An 18,115-nucleotide genomic window follows, 5' to 3' on the forward strand; every position below is an offset into this window, starting at 1 on the left:
TGTTCTCTGATATTTACATAGTATGTTTGTGGCTTAGATGAGTTTCTACGTTTTCTAGAAGCAGTTTTATGAAAATGACTGCTAAAATTAAATATGTTGAACATAATTGAACTGGTTGTAAACATTAATGTGCTCTGCTATGATTTCTCAAACACACACACACACACACACACACACACACACACACACACACACACACACACACACACACACACACACACACACACACAGACAGCTTGATGTACCCTAAAAACAAATATAATCATACTACATTTAAAAATATATTTTAAGAAATTTAGACGTTGCCTTTTCAATATTTTAGAACTTAAGTGGTGGACATGTTTAGCTAGAAAGAGTGAGTGAGATGTTTAAAGAACCCCTATTATGCATTAAAAAAGGTGATATTTTGGTTTGGGGGTCTCCAACATCAGGCTGATATGCATGCAGGGTCAAAAAACACTTACATTGTCTTATAATATGCATTTATTTTTACCTAATTATTCCAGCGACACCTATATGACTTGTTCAGCGATTCATTTGTTCCTAAACCCCTCCTTAGCACGTTGCTAATCTGCTCTGATTGGCTCGATGATCCAGTCTGTTGTGATTGGTTGACTGCGTTCAGCGTGATGCCCATCACGCCTTATCAACAATGTTGAAGCAAGAAAAGCTCAACTATTTTGAAACTTGACCAGCGCATGTGTGTTGAAACAGCTGACGATGGCCATAGCAATGGCAAATTTCAGAGAATTGCGAGTTTGCAAACACATTTAAATCCATAAAGAAAATAGCAATGTGGTTTCAATGTGGTTTTAAATGCAATTTGAATAATATAACGAGTTAACCAGATACAGTACAAGCTGTGTAGAGTGATTACAAGTAACAAAACACATTTAAATACATAATTTGCAAGCTAAAGAAAACAATGAGGCAACCATTTTAATTGCACTTACTAAGACTTGTGAAATGGAGGAAGAAACTGATCCATGAACTGTGTACTGATAAAGTTCCTGTCAGGCTCTGACAAAGTCCCATACATCAGTAGTCTTTCTGATCCTTCCTTTAACTAACGGCCAATGAACCCAAGTTGCAGGGTAGATTTAACCATCAGCTGGATGTTTTCAGTGCAGTATGCAATTCCCATGTAATGAACTCTTGTTATTCAGCTATGCCTACTCTTAGATTTTCATTCTATGGTATGTTTAAATATAAAAAAAGTTTGAATCCCAGTTGCATTGGCATGATTTATGTCATAACAAATGATAATTGTCTTTTGAGAAATTGAGATGAATAAATGCATTAAAATAAATTGTGCTTAAATTAGATATGATAAATTACAATGTAGAGAAGACAAATATTTAATAACTACCGTTTAACACTCTGTTTCAGAATTATGTTAATGACGCAGTTCCTAAAATTAAATATTCTGTCATTGCCCCATAAATTGCCTGTTTGGGTTTTTCCTTCTGCTAAAGAGAAAAAAGAGAAAATGGTTTATAACAAACTGTTGACGTCCAGGATTTTTTAATTAATTTTTATTATTTTTGGTTATTAACATTTTTTTTAACAGAAGAGAGGAACTCAAAGAGGTTTTGGAGCAAATGAATGGTAAATGTCCATTATTGGGTAAACTATCTCTTTAAAGGATATGGCATTTACTCACTCTCCAGGCCATTTGTCTTAGTATCATGGAGAAACTGGAACCTATTAACCTCCTCTTTAACATTTATTGATTTGACTTTTCTTTAGTGGATCTAAGGTACACATTGTATCAGTACTTGTGTTCTCTGTAAATCAAACCCATGACCTTACTATTATCTAAAAATTGACCTTCAGTAATGCAACTTTAGATATAGAATGGAAGGAACTGGTGTGGCATTACGGATGACTCAGATCATACACATCGCATTTAATCTTGAAATAAACAGCTTTGGTGTGTAAATATATGTTGGTTTATAACAGATTATTTTGACTCATCCATTTAATTTGTTCTTTAAAGAGTAAAGGTGATTCATATCAAAGGGATCTGTGGGTTTGCTCACCTTTCTCATCATCTTCTGTGCTTTGCATTTTCTTTAATGTTTTACACTGTTGGTTGACTGGAATGTCCCTTCAAAACTTGACCCCAGCCTTGGTCTTATTCTAATGGTATTATTTATTAGATAGTTAGATAGACGGGAAGAAAGAAAAAAAAGACTTTAAAACTTCCTTTACATGTATAGAAATACAAACTGCCTGATATGGTGTCATAAACATGTTATTTTGTACAGTTGTCATACTATATATATTTTTTTTTTCAGGGGCAGTGTGCATTAATTAGAGAATAACATTCCCCAAGATAGTAAATATACTCAAATTAGCCCAAAGACCATATTTTAAAGGCCTATACCAATAAAAACAATACAAATTCAAACTATAAATGATACTCAAATGAACAACAAAAAACAACATCTACAAACAAACTAAACTGATTTATCTAAATTTTGAAGTGCTTGTGTATACTTAATGATTCCAGAGTTTTCAAAACTGTAGATTTTGTGTTAGACAAACTTATTAGACAATAATTAATACGAGAGAGGACCACGGAATTTAAAATACATTTTTGCAGCCCTATTTGATAAAGAACGAAACTTATTATTATCACTGATGAAAGAAAATGGGAAGGAACTTTTTTGTTGTTGTACACAAAGAACTATTCAAATAAGAGTTTGTTCATTGGAAGGTTCCATTAAAGGTTTTTAGTGGGGAAAACAGCTTTTCTGCAGTGGAAAGGCTCTTAAATATTAAAGAAAAAAATGGTTCCATTATAAGAAAAAAATAGATATTTTCACTGAACAAATCTTTGGGGAACTAAAAATGGTTCTGTAACACAGCTGATTTTTCTTGGAAACAACTGAAGTAAAAGTGTGCAATGGTATTGCAAATTTTTGAAAGTAGAGTGACCAGATATGGCTTTTTTCTTGGGACTATTCTGTGTTTTAAAAATTTAAGAGGAGCTTAAAAAGAGAAAAAAAATATACAGTTAGATCCTTTAATATATGGATATCGACACAATTCTAACATTTTGCCTGTAATTGACTGCAAAGGATTTGCAACAAGTATTAAAAAGTAAAAGTTTAATTTATGATTAATATTCTGTCCAATTATTTTTGGATCCTTAACAAATGGGAGGCACAGATAACTGTTGTAATTCCTACAGTGTTCACCTGATTTGGAAGTAAAACCAAATTAAAGCTCACAGTCTGCAGCTATAGCACATCTTGTTCCCTTCATTTCAAATCGATTGTGTTGGTTTATAGAGCCAAAAATGTTAGAATTGTGTCGATGTCCAAATATTTATGGACCTAATTTTGTTTGTGTGTGTGTGTGTGTGTGTGTGTGTGTGTGTGTGTGTGTGTGTGTGTGTGTGTGTGTGTGTGTGTATATAGAGGACAATTTTGTCCTTTAATACTAGCAGTATATGAACTGCACCATTAAAAACTCAAGTACATTTTGCTTTCATTTTCTCAATCCCAGTGAAAAAGGGGCTTCTGCAGAGTTTCTGCATTTTAAATTGTTGGCGTGTTTTAATTACTCACACTCGCCTCCCTCACTATAGTAAGCTACTGCGACATAGCACATATGAAATAAATGACGTCGGTACGTAATAACTGGGTATGATTATTACTGAACCAATACTGAATTGTCCGTGTCTGCATCGCGGTGCACCAAAGAAAAAATTAATTTGACACGCCTAATATATATATATATATATATATATATATATATATATATATATATATATATATATATATATATATATATATATATATATATATATATATATATATATATATATATATATAGTTAAAGTCAGAATTATGTGTCCCCCTGCTTATTTTTCCACAATTTGGAAATATATATATATAATTCTGACTTCAACTATATATATATATATATATATATATATATATATATATATATATATATATATATATATATATATATATATATATATATATATATATATATATATATATATATATATACTGTATTTATGTCAAAATAAATAACCTCTTCATTCAATACAATGCTGTTATACGAAGAACGACAACAACAATAATAATAAGCTGACTTAAATTTAATTACATTTTTGAAAAAGAAATAGTTTAGTTAGATTTGAGTATTGATCAATTTACATATACTGTAAAAACATCATCACTACAGCAGGTAGACCCATTCTGAGAATCCTCCACATGAAGAGCAGCATTTAACATGCACAATCCCACAACTTCAATGCAAATGTAACGCCCCAAGTGCTTCCTCCATTTTACATGAGAGCAGTGATTGCTGAAGATCAGCACATGAGCCTTTGATGTCTCTATCCTTAGACTCCCACCCTCCACTCTGAAGAGTAATAGAGGAGCATTGCCTTAGGAGAACAATGAATCACCAGCACCACTGCTCGCTCACTTTCAGAGGTCTGTGGGATTGAAATCGCACATGAATGACCCCGTGTCCAACCCTGGCATTGGAAAGATCTCTGAATCAAATGTACAATGTCACTTTCATGAAATGTTTGTCATTTTCTTCACAAAGCTGAAGAGAATACACATTGTTAGGTGTGTTTGTTTAGAATCTTAATTATTCTGAAACCGTAAAGTGATGCACGGGTGCAAATTGGAGCGTTTGATCGTACTTAAGCTTAGCACTTGAAAATAATGCCGGAGGGACGAATGAGATGAAGGGAAGGGAAGGTAGGAGGGAGAAGGTGGATGGAGGTCAGCAACAGCAATTTCATTTGAACGTGGGACCTGACGCTTTGAGAATTATTATGTAAAATTTTGCCTCTGGCTACTTCGTTTTGCTTAATTTGGGATGTGAGAACTGTAAATGATTAAGTGCGGATGGCGTGTTTTGTACAGTTATTTTAAGTGAAAAGGCAAGTTCAAGTGCTGTGTGAAAACCTCATGATGAAGGTACAGTATGTTTATAGCACATCTTTTGCAGAACAAATTTCCACTTGTGACCTTGACCTAGGCGATCAGAAACATTTTCAGAGTAGCAGATAAGAAAAGCTTATTTTACTGCATGTCAGAGCAAGACATACATGACATTTGTGAGTGAATGAGTGGGAAATCGCAATAAAATTTTTAAAAAGAAATATACTGTATATTACCTGACAAAAGTCTTGTCGCTGATCCAAGTTTTAGAAACAGCAAATAACTTCACTTCTAGTTGATAGTTTGGAGCAGAAGTGGCTTATATAAAAGACAAATGCCTTTAGATTACGCTTATTTTACCAAAATAAAATATGATCATGCCTTGATTTTTAGCTATTCAATTAGGACAGTATGGCCTGACTTTGCTTAGACGAGTCTTGTCATTTATCAGAAATAATGTACAGTATAGAAGGCCGGCAGCTAGCTCTCTGCAACTCTTACATGGTCGCCCACTGAAGCTAAGCAGGTCAGTTACCTGCTAACCAGTCAGTACCTGAATGGGAGGCCACATGGAAAACCTAGGTTGCTGCCGGAAGTGGTGCTAGTGAGGCAAGCAGGGGGCGCCCAACCTGCGGTCTGTGTGAGAGATAATGCCCCAGTATGGTGACGGGGACTCTATACTGCTCAGTGAGCGCCGTCTATCGGATGAGACGTTAAACCGACTCTCTGTGGTCATTAAAAATCCCAGGATGCCCTTCGAAAAATCCCAGGATGTCCTTCGAAAAAGATTAAGGGTTTAACCCGGCATCCTGGCCAAATCTGCCCAATGGCCTCTGTCAATCATGGCCTCCTAACCCTCCCCATATCATAATTGGCTTCATCACTCTGTCTCCTCTCCACTAATCAGCTGGTGTGTGGTGTGCGGTCTGGCGCAAAATGGCTGCCGTTGCGTCATCCAGGTGGATGCTGCGCACTGGTGGTGGATGAGGAGATGTGTAAAGCGCTTTGAGTGCCCAGAAAAGCACTATATAAATGTAAGGAATTATTGTTATTATTATTATTATAGAATATAAAGTCATGGCGCATTTGAAAAATAATTGATATTGTGTTTGACTCCCATGTGCTTGGAGGACTGCATTCATACATATCTGCAATGACTCAAATCACTTATTAATATAGTCATCTGAAACGGCAAAGAAAGCATTCTTGCAGGACTCCCAGAGTTCATCAAGATTCTTTGAATTCATCTTCAATGCCTCCTCCTTCATCCTACCCCAGATATGCTCAATAATGTTTAAATCTGGTCACTGGGCTGGCCAATCCTGGACCACCCTCACCTTCTTTGCTTTCAGGAACGTTGAGGTGGAGGCTGATGTACGAGGAGCGCTATCCTGCGATATATCCTATAATGGGCAGCACAAATGTCTTGATACCTCAAGCTGCTGATGTTGCCTTGCACTCTGCAGATCTCTCGCACGCCTCCAAACCATGATTTTTTTTTTTTTTCAACAAACTAGACTGATTTCTGTAAAAATCTTCGGTCCATGCGGGTTTCAATAGGTCTTCTGCAATATTTATAATGATTGGGATGCAGTTCAACAGATAATTTATCTGAAAAATCAACCTTCTGCCACTTTTTTCAAATGATCAACTAGAAGTCAAGTTATTATTTGTTGCTTTTACAACTCAACTGGGATCGACGACAAGACTTTCATCAGGTAGTGTACATAGGCATTAAATTGCCTCAGTAGTTTTTTGTTATACATATTTTTTAAATCTTTTGGTTTAAATAATATTTTTGTTTAAATCCATTGAAACCATTGCGCATCTCTTTATGCACCAACAAATTCACAAACTACAAGTAAAGATGACTAAAATTAATTAAGAGTTTATACAACGTTTATACATCAGACATTTGTTTTATAAATGTCTGTCTGAAAATAAATGTAATAATGCTTAAAATGATCATTATTATTATTTTAAATAGTTTTGTTTTCTTTTAATCATGTAAAATGTATAAGTCTTCCTATTTCTCTGAAATGACTGATTCTGATGTATGGGGAACATGTAAAGGTCTATTACAGTTTTATTGTTCTGACATTTGAAAAACCCTTTTCCTCTTTGACCCATTTAAGTCTTTAAGAAATTCTAAATGTCAGTAGGTCTTGGTGTAGAATGACAGATCAGAAAATTGCTTTGAATTAAACATTGTAATAAATCACTCTGACATATCTCACATATATTAATGCAGTTTTTTAAATTGAAATACTCAAGGCCAGATTCACTAAACGGGGTGAATTAGTGTGAGCGTGCACATTATTAAAATCACTTTATCATTAATCAACAAATATGTATGTAAGGAAATTATAATTGTATTTTACAGGTACAATATGAAAGACATATTGCATCCATTTCGAGCAGTTATGTAACCCCATAAGGTATGGTCAAGGAGAGAGACTTGATTTTCATTGACGTTATTCCTAAAGCTCTACCAGGAGACACATGGGAGTTGGCGGATATTCCGAGATTTTACTAGGCGGTTTTAAACAGATTGTGTGCTACAGAATTTATGTGCATAACCCTCTGAGGCCTGGCATTTGGAAATGAAGAATGGTTTTAGTGCTGAGGCCTGAGATGCAAATTGGCCTTTGAAGAGGCATCTGGGATATTTCATTACTATGGCAAAGATAAACAGTCCTCTTGCTCTCACTGTATCAAGTGACCTGATCCTCCACAGAGTACTTCCAAATGTCACATGAAGTGCTGTTTTTGCAGGGTTTGGTGTCCCTTCTTTGCCTAACGTTGGTTGTAATAATACTGGAGCATGTCAAAAATAAAAGCAGTAATTAAAAGTGTAAAGTGCTCTCGCTGGTGCTGTTGTTGCTCCATGCAGTCAGTTCTGCTGTTACTCGAACTGTGTGCTTAATTTTACATTACAAGCTGTTTTTAAAAATGCTTTTATTGGCGTTTACCTGTCAGTTGTGCCTATTTATCAAGTTTTTCACTGATGCTTTCATTTGGCTTTGTTTCAGAAAATATTACAGTGTCTTGGAGGATTTGCAGTATTTTTTAATATGGTTTCATTCTCATTTAAAGCCTAATAACAACAAAAATTATGTCTTTAATAATAAAGATATCGTCTTAAAACTCATTATGAATTTAGAATTGGGATATTAAGAGTCTACACTAAAGCTATTAACAATATCATTATAAAGATTTAAAGGTGACTTCAATGCGCTCTTAGTATGCAATAAAATATGTTTAATTATTACAATTTTTTTTAATTGTATGTTGTTATGACCACTAATATACTTATAATTATTATCGTTCTTTGAATGTGCAGACCTTTGGTTACTGGCAGATTATTCAAAGCAAGAAGAACTCATGTTATGCTTTTGAATATACATTTTCAGATTGATCTCTGAACCTTGAGAGTAAATTTTGTAGAATGCTTTAATCATTCCAGTGTCAATGTGATCTACTGTGATAATAAATGACATAAAATTCTAGAAGGGCTGGGGAGTGTTAATAAGATGTGCAATATCAATGCTAATTTAAATGCTCTTGATAATATTCAACCTCTGTTTTGCCATTTAAATTGCAGCTTATTCAAAATGACTAACTTTGATTATAAAATTATAACTCTGCAGAGTATCTATGTTTTTATATGGTTTGACATGGTTCTTTTCAGATAATAGCTTGTTTTTGACACAATCACCTTCAGAAAGTCAGGTATTTTTTGCAGAGCTCTGGATATAGTTTACTGGTGCACTTTGACATGATTCTTAACAATTATAACTAGGACCAGATGGAATCTGCTGACTTTTTTTGCTATTTCTGCGAAAATAATTTGTAAAAATCTGCGGATTTCTGCAGAATTATTTTGGGAGTGTCATAACTAAAACCTTAATATGTGAAATAATAAATAATACCTTTTTAACTGGTATTTAATGTTTAAAATGCAAATCCAATTAGACAAACCACTTTATTACGTAAACAAAGCAAGTCTCTCATATAATATATCTACTAAAAGACAAAAGTATTCCTTTACAAACTGCATTGTTCATAAATCAGATTTTCATATTAGTCAATAATATTACTGTAATTATTTAAAAAAATGAATACATTTAGATTTACACACGTTTACACAAGTAAATAAACAGAATTAATGATGGGATAAAAATCAGAGAAAATCTGTGGAATTCTGAGCGCGCAGATTCCGTGTGGGCCTATAACTCATTCTTGGCTTCTCTGTGGAATTCATACAAAGTCTTTGTCTAGTTTGTGTACAGAGTTTTAATTGACAACCTGTTCTAACCAGAATGTGGGTAAATATAGCTACTACTTCTTGATAACTGAATCAAGTGTCCACAAATCTCTCAAATTGGCCCCATTTACACCCTGGAATACAACTGGATGGATTTTCCTTAATCTGATCCCAGGCGGATGTCATGAAATTGCTTCAAACCTGTGTACTAAATGCAAGACGTATTCTCTGTTGATTCTCTATACCAAGTCTGTTATGTTTGTGTAGGGTGTTTTGATTGACAACATGTTCTAACCAGCATATGGGTAGATATGTTTACTACTTCTTGATAACTGAATCAAGAGTGCCCACAAATCTCTAAAATTAGCCCCATTTACAACCTGGAATGCAACTGTATTCATTTTCATCAATCTAATCCCAAGTGGATGCTGTGAAATTGCTTCAAAAAGGTGTACAAAAATGTTTTGAGATGCTCAACTTTTGACCACAGTAGTAGTTGAAAGTGGTTTTGATAATATTTTTTCATATGATGATCACTAATGTGCTCAAATGCATCCAAACGGCTGCTAAAGAGAAGCTATAATTCATCTATTGACAACATGTTGCTATGCACGTGTTTGAGAGAGCACAATAAAACACTGTATGGCAAAACTCTTAAATACAGATCTTCTTTGGCTTAATTTATCTATATGTATAAACATAGTTACAGTTTCAAGTCAAGTCAAGCTTTATTGTCATTCCGTTACATATGTGGACATACAGCGGAACGAAATGCCATGTCTTGCTGGAAAACAGTGCTACATAAATTAATCATAAATACAAACACAACACTGGACATGAGCAATTGTTTTTAAAAGCTATGCATAACTATATACTATACGATACTTAACTATACACATGAGAGATGCTATACAAGTACTTTTACATGAGACTGAACAATGTTGTGCAGGATATTGTGCAAAAGAGGTATTTAAAGGTGCAGTAGATGATCTGCCAAAATGCTAGTCGGTTAACATATTAGCTTTGGACGGCAGGTGAGGGACTGTGTTTCACGGATATCTGCCATTAACTCCAATAATGATTCAGGAGTTTAAAAAGTTTTAATGGAGCATTTGATTTTGCCGTGACCGTGACAGTCTCGTATACACGTGACGTGAACGTGCGTCGCTCATCTAGGCGTGCAAGCATGGCGCTCATGCAGGCATGCACACGCTAATGGCAGATACAGTATACATGAACAGAGATGCGCAAAAGCCCAAATCTGCATTTGTTGACAGAAAGTTTGAGCTACTTATCAGAACAATGGGAGATGTCGGCCTGACAATATTTAATTGGATGAACATTTTTTAGTCATATGCCAGAATATAAAAATACATTTAAACATATTTAGATCATTTGCTGTAATCATTACTATTGGACTGTGAAAAGACTTTCAACCAGCACAACAACAAATGTTTTTGAAGACAATCATCTACTGCACCTTTAAGGTTTAATTGGATGAGATTTCAGAGGGGGGTAAATTGACTTGAGTTGAGGGCTCTAAAAGCCCTCATATTTTAACATGAGTCAAAATCTGCTTCAATTGTAACAGATGACACAACGGCATTGTTATGGCCACTTATATAGTCCAATATCATTATAGTTATTGTAATAGAAGCATACAAATCTTTAAGTACTGGCAGATTATTCAAGGTAAGAGCAGTTTATGTTATACTTTTGAATGTACATTTTCAGATTGATCTCTGTACCTTGAGTGTAAGTTTTGCAGAATGCTTTAATAACTCCAGTATCAATGTGATGTACTGTAACATTAAATGACATAAAATTATATAATGGCTAGTGAGAGTTAATAAGATGTGCAGTATCAATGCTAATTAAAAAGTTCTTCATTTAAAAGAAAGCTCTATTTTAAACAAACCTAATGCAGCATTTGCTATAAGAGACCTAACTATAAGACCAGCTATGCAAGTACTTTTACATAAGACTGAACAATGTTGTGTAAGATATTGCAAAAGAGAGGTATTAAAGGTGAATATTGTACAAAAGAGGTATTTAAGATTTAATTGGATGAGATTGGGGTAAATTGACTCTAGTTGAGGGCTCTGACAGCACTTACATTTTAACATGAGTTAAGATCTGCTTATATTGAAACAGATGACACAACGGTTTCATAATTGATTTGTTGACCTGATTCAGTTTTCACTACGGTGCAAAACAAGTCAGAGCCATAGAATTAGACACAGATTTCTTGACAACCAGAAGACAAATTACACCAATTTTCCAGTTTCACTGTGTTTCTTTTGAAGATTTGTTGGTTTCAAGTAACTCATCAATGTTTCAATGTAAATATTTAATAAGCTGTTAACAGGGTTTACGGCATATAGAAACGATTCTACTGGAAAATTACAAGCCTCAAGCGTAATTCTCCCATCATCTTTTTCTGCAAAAACCTGCTTTTTTTATCCTCTGCATCTTCATCAGTGTAGAACATTAGAGTCTGAGTTATGGTAATGTGCAGGGATGTAACACCCTCATGTTTTTACAAAAGCACATTATCGTCCTTTGTTCCAGTGAAATGTTTCTTTGTTATACAGATTTTCCAGCCTTGTTATTACAACTGGAAATGGATGAGTGCTTTTATGTTGAGTTCGGGGAACATTTACTGTGTTTTTAGTGATTAACCTGTCTGATGAAAACACCTGAACACCAGCCACTCCAAACACAACCCATATGATTACAGGGTTGTATATCACCTGACCTTCTGAATTTTCTTTTTCTCTTTCTAGCCTAAAAAGTCAGCTGTGTGTCCAGTGAGCCAATAGGACAAACAGGATGATTGGATTGATGTCAGACAAGCTGTGATCAGCTTGCCCAGGATTTTCTGCCTCTGTTCCTCCCTTTATCTCTCTCTCTCTCTCTCTCTCTCTCTCTCTTTTACACTGTTCTTCTTTTACTCTGTTGTCTTACTCTTAACTTGACTGCGAAAGAAGATTGAAGATCCTCCTAAAGTCAGCCTTTAGTCATCCTGAAGCCAGCCTCCGCGTGACTCAAACACAGACATCAGGCTCTGAATCTCTGGAGGAGAAGTGACTTCATTCAGTGACACCCATCTGGTTTATTCTGTTATCGCGCCAGACGTTTATATAGCTAATCTCAGTCAGTTGTTGTGTGCATGACTGAATACCGTAATTGTGGTCACTTTCTCAGCTAAGCAATATCTGTCCAAAAAATCTGCCAAATTGATCGTTAAAATCATAACAGAAATTAGCATAAAATAAGAGAATGCACTCTATAGAAACTGTTGTCCACGTTTTACTTTATGTCTAATTTTTTATGCACTATTTGTTGTTTGTGTGCAAACAGTATGCATAATACAATTATCTATGTGTTCTTGGCCTAAAGAATACAGGCATTTGGGGCAGGGTTTGACAAAAAATACAAAGTTTAATAGATGTGTTTGTTGTATGTATGTGTGCTCTGTAGGTAGCTGTTTGATGAATGGGCATTTGAGAATATTTGTAAGCAAATGTTATAGCCTATTCAGATTTCCTGTCTGGTTTTTAATACATTTTTGAAGATTTGAACAGTTATAAACTAGGATCATAAAACAATGATCAAGCAGCTTATCGTTCATATAGATGTCCGACACTTATCTTACATGCCTGTTTTCTCTGACGTGCAATGTAAACAGGTTAACTAGTGACTTCAACATTAATTTAATTTAATTTTGATACTATTTAAACAATCTATATGCAGTTGAAGTCAGAATTATTAGACCCCTTTGATTTTTTTTGTCTCTTTTAAATATTTTCCAAAAGATGTTTAACAGGGCAAGGAAACTTTCACACTGTTTCCAAATAATTTCAAATAATAGTTTTTCTTCTAGAAAAAGTATTTTTTATTTTGGCTAGAATAAAAGCAGTTTTTAAATTTTTAAAAAACATTTAAAGGTCATAATTATTAGCCCCTTTAAGCAATTTTTTTTTCATTTGTCTACAGAACAAACAATTGTTATACAATGATTTGCCTATACCCTAACCTGGAATGCGTTTTTGGCATATGTGAACAGGGCAGTCGCGCTCTGTTCCGCGCCAAAGTAATCGATCCGAGATCGCTTGAATGAGGTGGTCTCAGCTCGATTGAAACGAACCCTGGAGCGGTTCGATTGCAGTGAGAAAGCGATCCGATCCGAGCGCGGTTATATCACAGTGTTTTATGGATATGTAATAGGCTTACGGCTATATGAAGAGAGAATTATGAGTATGGCGGGAAGTTTCGCGAGTCTCTGGAATGCCCGCAAACGAGTGATGATCTCCCGGTAATCTCGCGTCTCCCTCCCGGTCCTCAAATAGGCATCGTCGCGGACCCTTCTCACCCCTCCCCACCGCATCTCTCCTCAGACACGTCGCGCGCGCACCCTGTCAATCACCATCAAACCACCACCTCTCCTGACAGCTGAGCGGGATGCTGCAAAATAAACTCTGACCAATGTAAGGAGAGTTACTCGCACGTGACTTGTTTTAGCTCTTTTGGTCCGATTAGAAACTTTGCAGTGTGAAAGCAAACCGCTCCAAGAACAAAGAGCAACAATGTAACATTTGTAATCTCTGTTTCAGAACAACTGAATCGATTCACAGGTGTGAAAGCAACCTAAGTTTGCAAGTTCTGTCATTACAAACATAGTTTGTTCATTTAGTGTTTTCCAAATTCATCGATCCAAAGAACATTCACAAACTGCGTTGCTAACTTGTACGCTTGCAACTACACCTCTGGAGCTGTAGTTAGAAACAGAGTTCCTGGCTGTGTTCAATTCCCAGTTATCCCCCCTCTGCTATATTTATTTTGAATGTTTCAACATTTAAACTCAGAATGATAAAACAATAAGGTCATCTCTCTTAGGTGTAATTTGCTTACAAAGTATTTTTACAGTAGTTTTAGCGATCTTCATATTGACAATTGTGCTCCTTTCGTAGTGCATTTTGAAAACATTAATGTCATTTTGAACACAGCCATGGCTTATTATGAAAGCTGTAGGTGACGTTATTTAAAAGAGAAATTTATGTTTTCCAAAGCTTGTAAAAACAAAGATATAGCATACGTTAGTTGTAATTTATAGAAGGACCTAGGGTATTTATTAAGAAATATGACTGTAGCCTACTGAATATGAAATGGGACTAGTGGTTAGAACATTTCTGCAGTGGTTTCAATGCGTCACAGTTGTAAAAGTAGACTTTTCAAAAAAATAAACAATATCTAATTGAAAAATAATAATTACAACAATAAACAATTTATATGATTTCTATATGAGATTAGAGTTTTAGTTTTATGTTTTAGCATAGAATACAGAATATTCTCAATAACATTTGTAAAGGAAACATATATAGGCCTTAAATGTGTCGTTTACATATATTTCAGTTGATATAGAAAACAAGTGCATGTTTTTACTAAACTAATATGGGATTTTTTTAAGCGTGTGTGTGTGTAAGACAACATAATTTTATACAAAAAAAAGATGGACATTTTATAAAGTTATTACTCCGCCCAGTTTAGACTGTCATTATAAAGGTTTTACGTTATAATTAACAAGGTTTAAACCAGGGGTCACCAAACTTGTTCCTGGAGGGCCGGTGTCCTGCAGATTTTAGCTCCAACCCTAATCAAACACGACTGAACATGCTAATCAAGGCCTTACTAGCTATACTTGAAACATCCAGGCAGGTCTGTTGAGGCAAGTTGGAGCTTAACACTGGAGGGACACCGGCCCTCCAGGACCAAGATTGGTGACCCCTGGTTTAAACAATGAATCTGCGACAGGGAAACTGCGGTTTTGGGGAAACACTCATCACTACATCGTCCGTTTCTCAAATTATTCAATGTACTATGATAGTTCAGCCACTAGATATATTGTGGTTTGGAAAACGCACCCCTTTCTAGTTAACCTACTGTAATCAACCTAGTTAAGCCTTTAAATTGCCCTTTAAGCTGTTAAAAAGAAAAAAATATCTAGTAAAATATTATGTACTGTCATCATGGCAAAGATAAAATAAATCAGTTATTAGAGATGAGTTATTAAAACTATTATGTTTAGAAATCTGTCGAAAAAAATATTCTCTATACTGTACGTTAAATAGAAATTAGGGGGGGAAATAAACAGGGGACTAACAATTCATAGGGGGCTAATAATTCTGACCTTAACTATATATATAATAATTAGTGTTATTATTAAAAAGTATTTTAAGGTGCACTGCATTTCTGTTCTTTAAAAAAGCTGGGAGTTCCCTTCAAAAATGAGTTTATGGCTTTATTGCACGGCTTTCTTGAATACTTGATTCTGATTGGTCGGTTGTTGCTTTCAGCTGTCTATAATTGTGGCTGTTGCTGGTAGATGACTGATCATTTGCTCTGTGTTTATGATCTGTTTTTCTGTTGTCTTTACAAAAAGAAACATCAGGTGAACTAAAAAAATCCCTAATGGGGTTTGTTATTGTTAAAATAGTCGACTGTTTGTACATGATCCCTTATTTTATTTACAGAAAGATATTTATTCCTTCGTACTGTCAAGAAATAGTTTAAGTTATCTTAAGTAAAGCCAGATCTCTTGATCAAAACATATTATTTAGCCAAGTAGGGTCGGACGTAATGTATATAAAGATTTTAATATATAACAAAGAACAGTTCAGCGCACAAATAATCACCACTCTGTCACAAAGATGGAAGAAATCCATTTATGCATTGTTTCGTTGGAACTAGTGTGTGTTCCCTTTAAGAGAGCGACTTCCTGTTCTCTCCTTCTTTGTGCTCTGGGTCATGTGATCAACTGTGTCTGAAATGAAATAAAAGGCACTTTGAATCATTTCTGCAAACGTGTTTTGATTCACAGTAGATTTGCACAGTGTGCGGTTTCTCTACGGGACGTCACTATTCGCCAGTTTTAGCCACAATGAGTGGCACATGTTCATAATTCACACTGCGGTGAGCAAAGGCCTTCATCAAATCTAATTAACATTCTGACGTCCCATTTCCGACACTAATTAAGCTGCAGCATGACATGAAATTGCCTGCTGAAATCCCACTCCGCTTCCGATACTTCACCTTAGATATTAAAAAAAAGAAAGAAAAATCAGCTGTTGCTCTTTTTTTATTCTCCCTTCCCTCTCAAAGGACTGATATTCAGACATCCATGTTCATTCCGAGCACCTCTCCACGCTCGGTCTCTACGCGAGTCAAAGCTATTTATTTGATAATGAACTTTTCTAATGAAACGTTCCGTGGCTGTGCCCCCTTTCATGCATTCTGACCCATAGAGATAGATTATTCTAATTAAGTTATGCCTGCGCCTCATCAGAAGGCCTGAGTCATTAATTCTGCTCATGAGGAAATTTAAATAATGGAATGTAAATGGGGAACTCTCCCAAAAGGGATCGGACTGTGTGGAGCTGTTAATGTGGGCAAATGACAGTGTGTAATAAAGCAGCTCTGTCCATCCCAAAAGAGTCCAGCGACTAGCCTGGAGGAAGACAAAAGTCAATCCTAGGTTCGATGTGAAAGCTTTGATGTGCTTTTAGTGTTATTCAGGTATGAGGATGGTAGATCTGTATCCACACCCATCTGATTGTTATTTTTGGCATGCAGGTAAGTGCCTTTTTAGGCTCTATAGATAATAAATAATCCAGTCTTCGAGCCCCTGTTCTTGTGCTGGAAAAGCAGATCTGTGGGAGGCCAGTCACTAAGGGTATCTGGGTTTCAACATTGTTGTTTTCGAAGGACGTCAGCTTATGGAGAGCTTGTCGACATGATTTATAAATGCATAGCATCATCAATATACCAAAAAGGTTTTTCCACTATTAAATAACTAAATGTGAGGCTGTCGTATGAAAGTGGTGGAAACAATGACCTGAACTGATTATGAATTTATGGAGTTGCTTTCTAGGTTTTTGGTCAAGAAAGAAATGTGTTTTATTTTTTATTTCTTTTGCAGTTATATTTAAGAAATGTATAGTCAGTTTTTTTTAATTCACAAAAGTGCTGAAATGCTGGTTCAACAGGCCTCCTCATGATTGTATTGTAGTAAATTAAATTTATTTCAAACCGAGTGTCGGAACAGTGCAATGAAATGAGATTTTCACGCAAAAAATTGGACATTAGAAGATTGGTAAAGGTTGTCTGGTCTGAGGAGTCTCACTTTCTTCTGCACCGTTTGGATGGCAGGGTCAGAATAACACCAATCATTTTTGTACAAAAATATACAGTTATGTACAATGCTCAGCATATATGAGTAATCCCCTCACAAATCTCTTTTTTAATTTCATATTTTTAACAGGAAGCTATACAATATTATATTAGTGCGTATACATTAGATTAGTCAGTACTGAAGCCAAATCTGAAGCTTATCTAACAAAATAACTTACCATAACAGTCTAAAAACTAGTACACCCAAATGTATGTTATAGAAAAAATATTAAATTAAATTGAAAAAAAGAGGAAAAATCAAGAGAAGGAAAAAAAAAATAAATTAGTTGAAATTTTGTAGGTTGTAAGTTTAATTGTATTATCTTTCGATTTCTAAATAAGTTTGGTTATTAAATATTATTTTAATAAATCTGTTTAATAAATCTGTTTTGTTTGAATGCACCAAAATACACTACATTCACAGAGAAATGGATAAAAATATTAATTTTCAAAATGGGGTGCATTCAATTATGCTGAGCACTGTACTACTGCTTCAAAGATTAAAACTTTTTGTCTCTCTGTCTACATGTTAACCAGAATGTGAACGTATAAATGTAAAGTTTGAAAGAGAACTATCGAATACAGAAAGATTTACTGAAAATGCAGTAGGGCAGAGCTGTCCAAACTCAGTCCTGGAGGGCCACTGTCCAGCAGACTTCAGCTCCAACTTGCCTCAAGACACCTGGCTGTAAGTTTC

At 35.1% G+C, this 18,115-nt stretch overlaps 1 protein-coding gene across 8 annotated transcripts in view; it reads left to right on the plus strand.

Moving 5' to 3' along the window:
- The window catches only part of zmat4a (zinc finger, matrin-type 4a), a 259,922-nt gene extending 243,880 nt beyond the window's left edge, over positions 1-16,042 (plus strand). For 6 of the 8 annotated variants that reach the window (XM_073952205.1, XM_073952204.1, XM_073952201.1 and 3 more), the window contains one exon: positions 11,976-16,042. In XM_073952205.1, the coding sequence (XP_073808306.1) occupies positions 11,976-12,003 (28 nt within the window). In that variant the 3' untranslated portion in view covers positions 12,004-16,042. The remainder of the gene's footprint in view (positions 1-11,975) is intronic. The other 2 variants (XR_012406880.1, XR_012406879.1) reach the window with 1 other exon arrangement.
- Positions 16,043-18,115: the final 2,073 nt, after the last annotated feature.

Source organism: Danio rerio, chromosome 5, assembly GCF_049306965.1.
Source record: "Danio rerio strain Tuebingen ecotype United States chromosome 5, GRCz12tu, whole genome shotgun sequence".
Classification (NCBI taxonomy): Eukaryota; Metazoa; Chordata; class Actinopteri; order Cypriniformes; family Danionidae; genus Danio; species Danio rerio.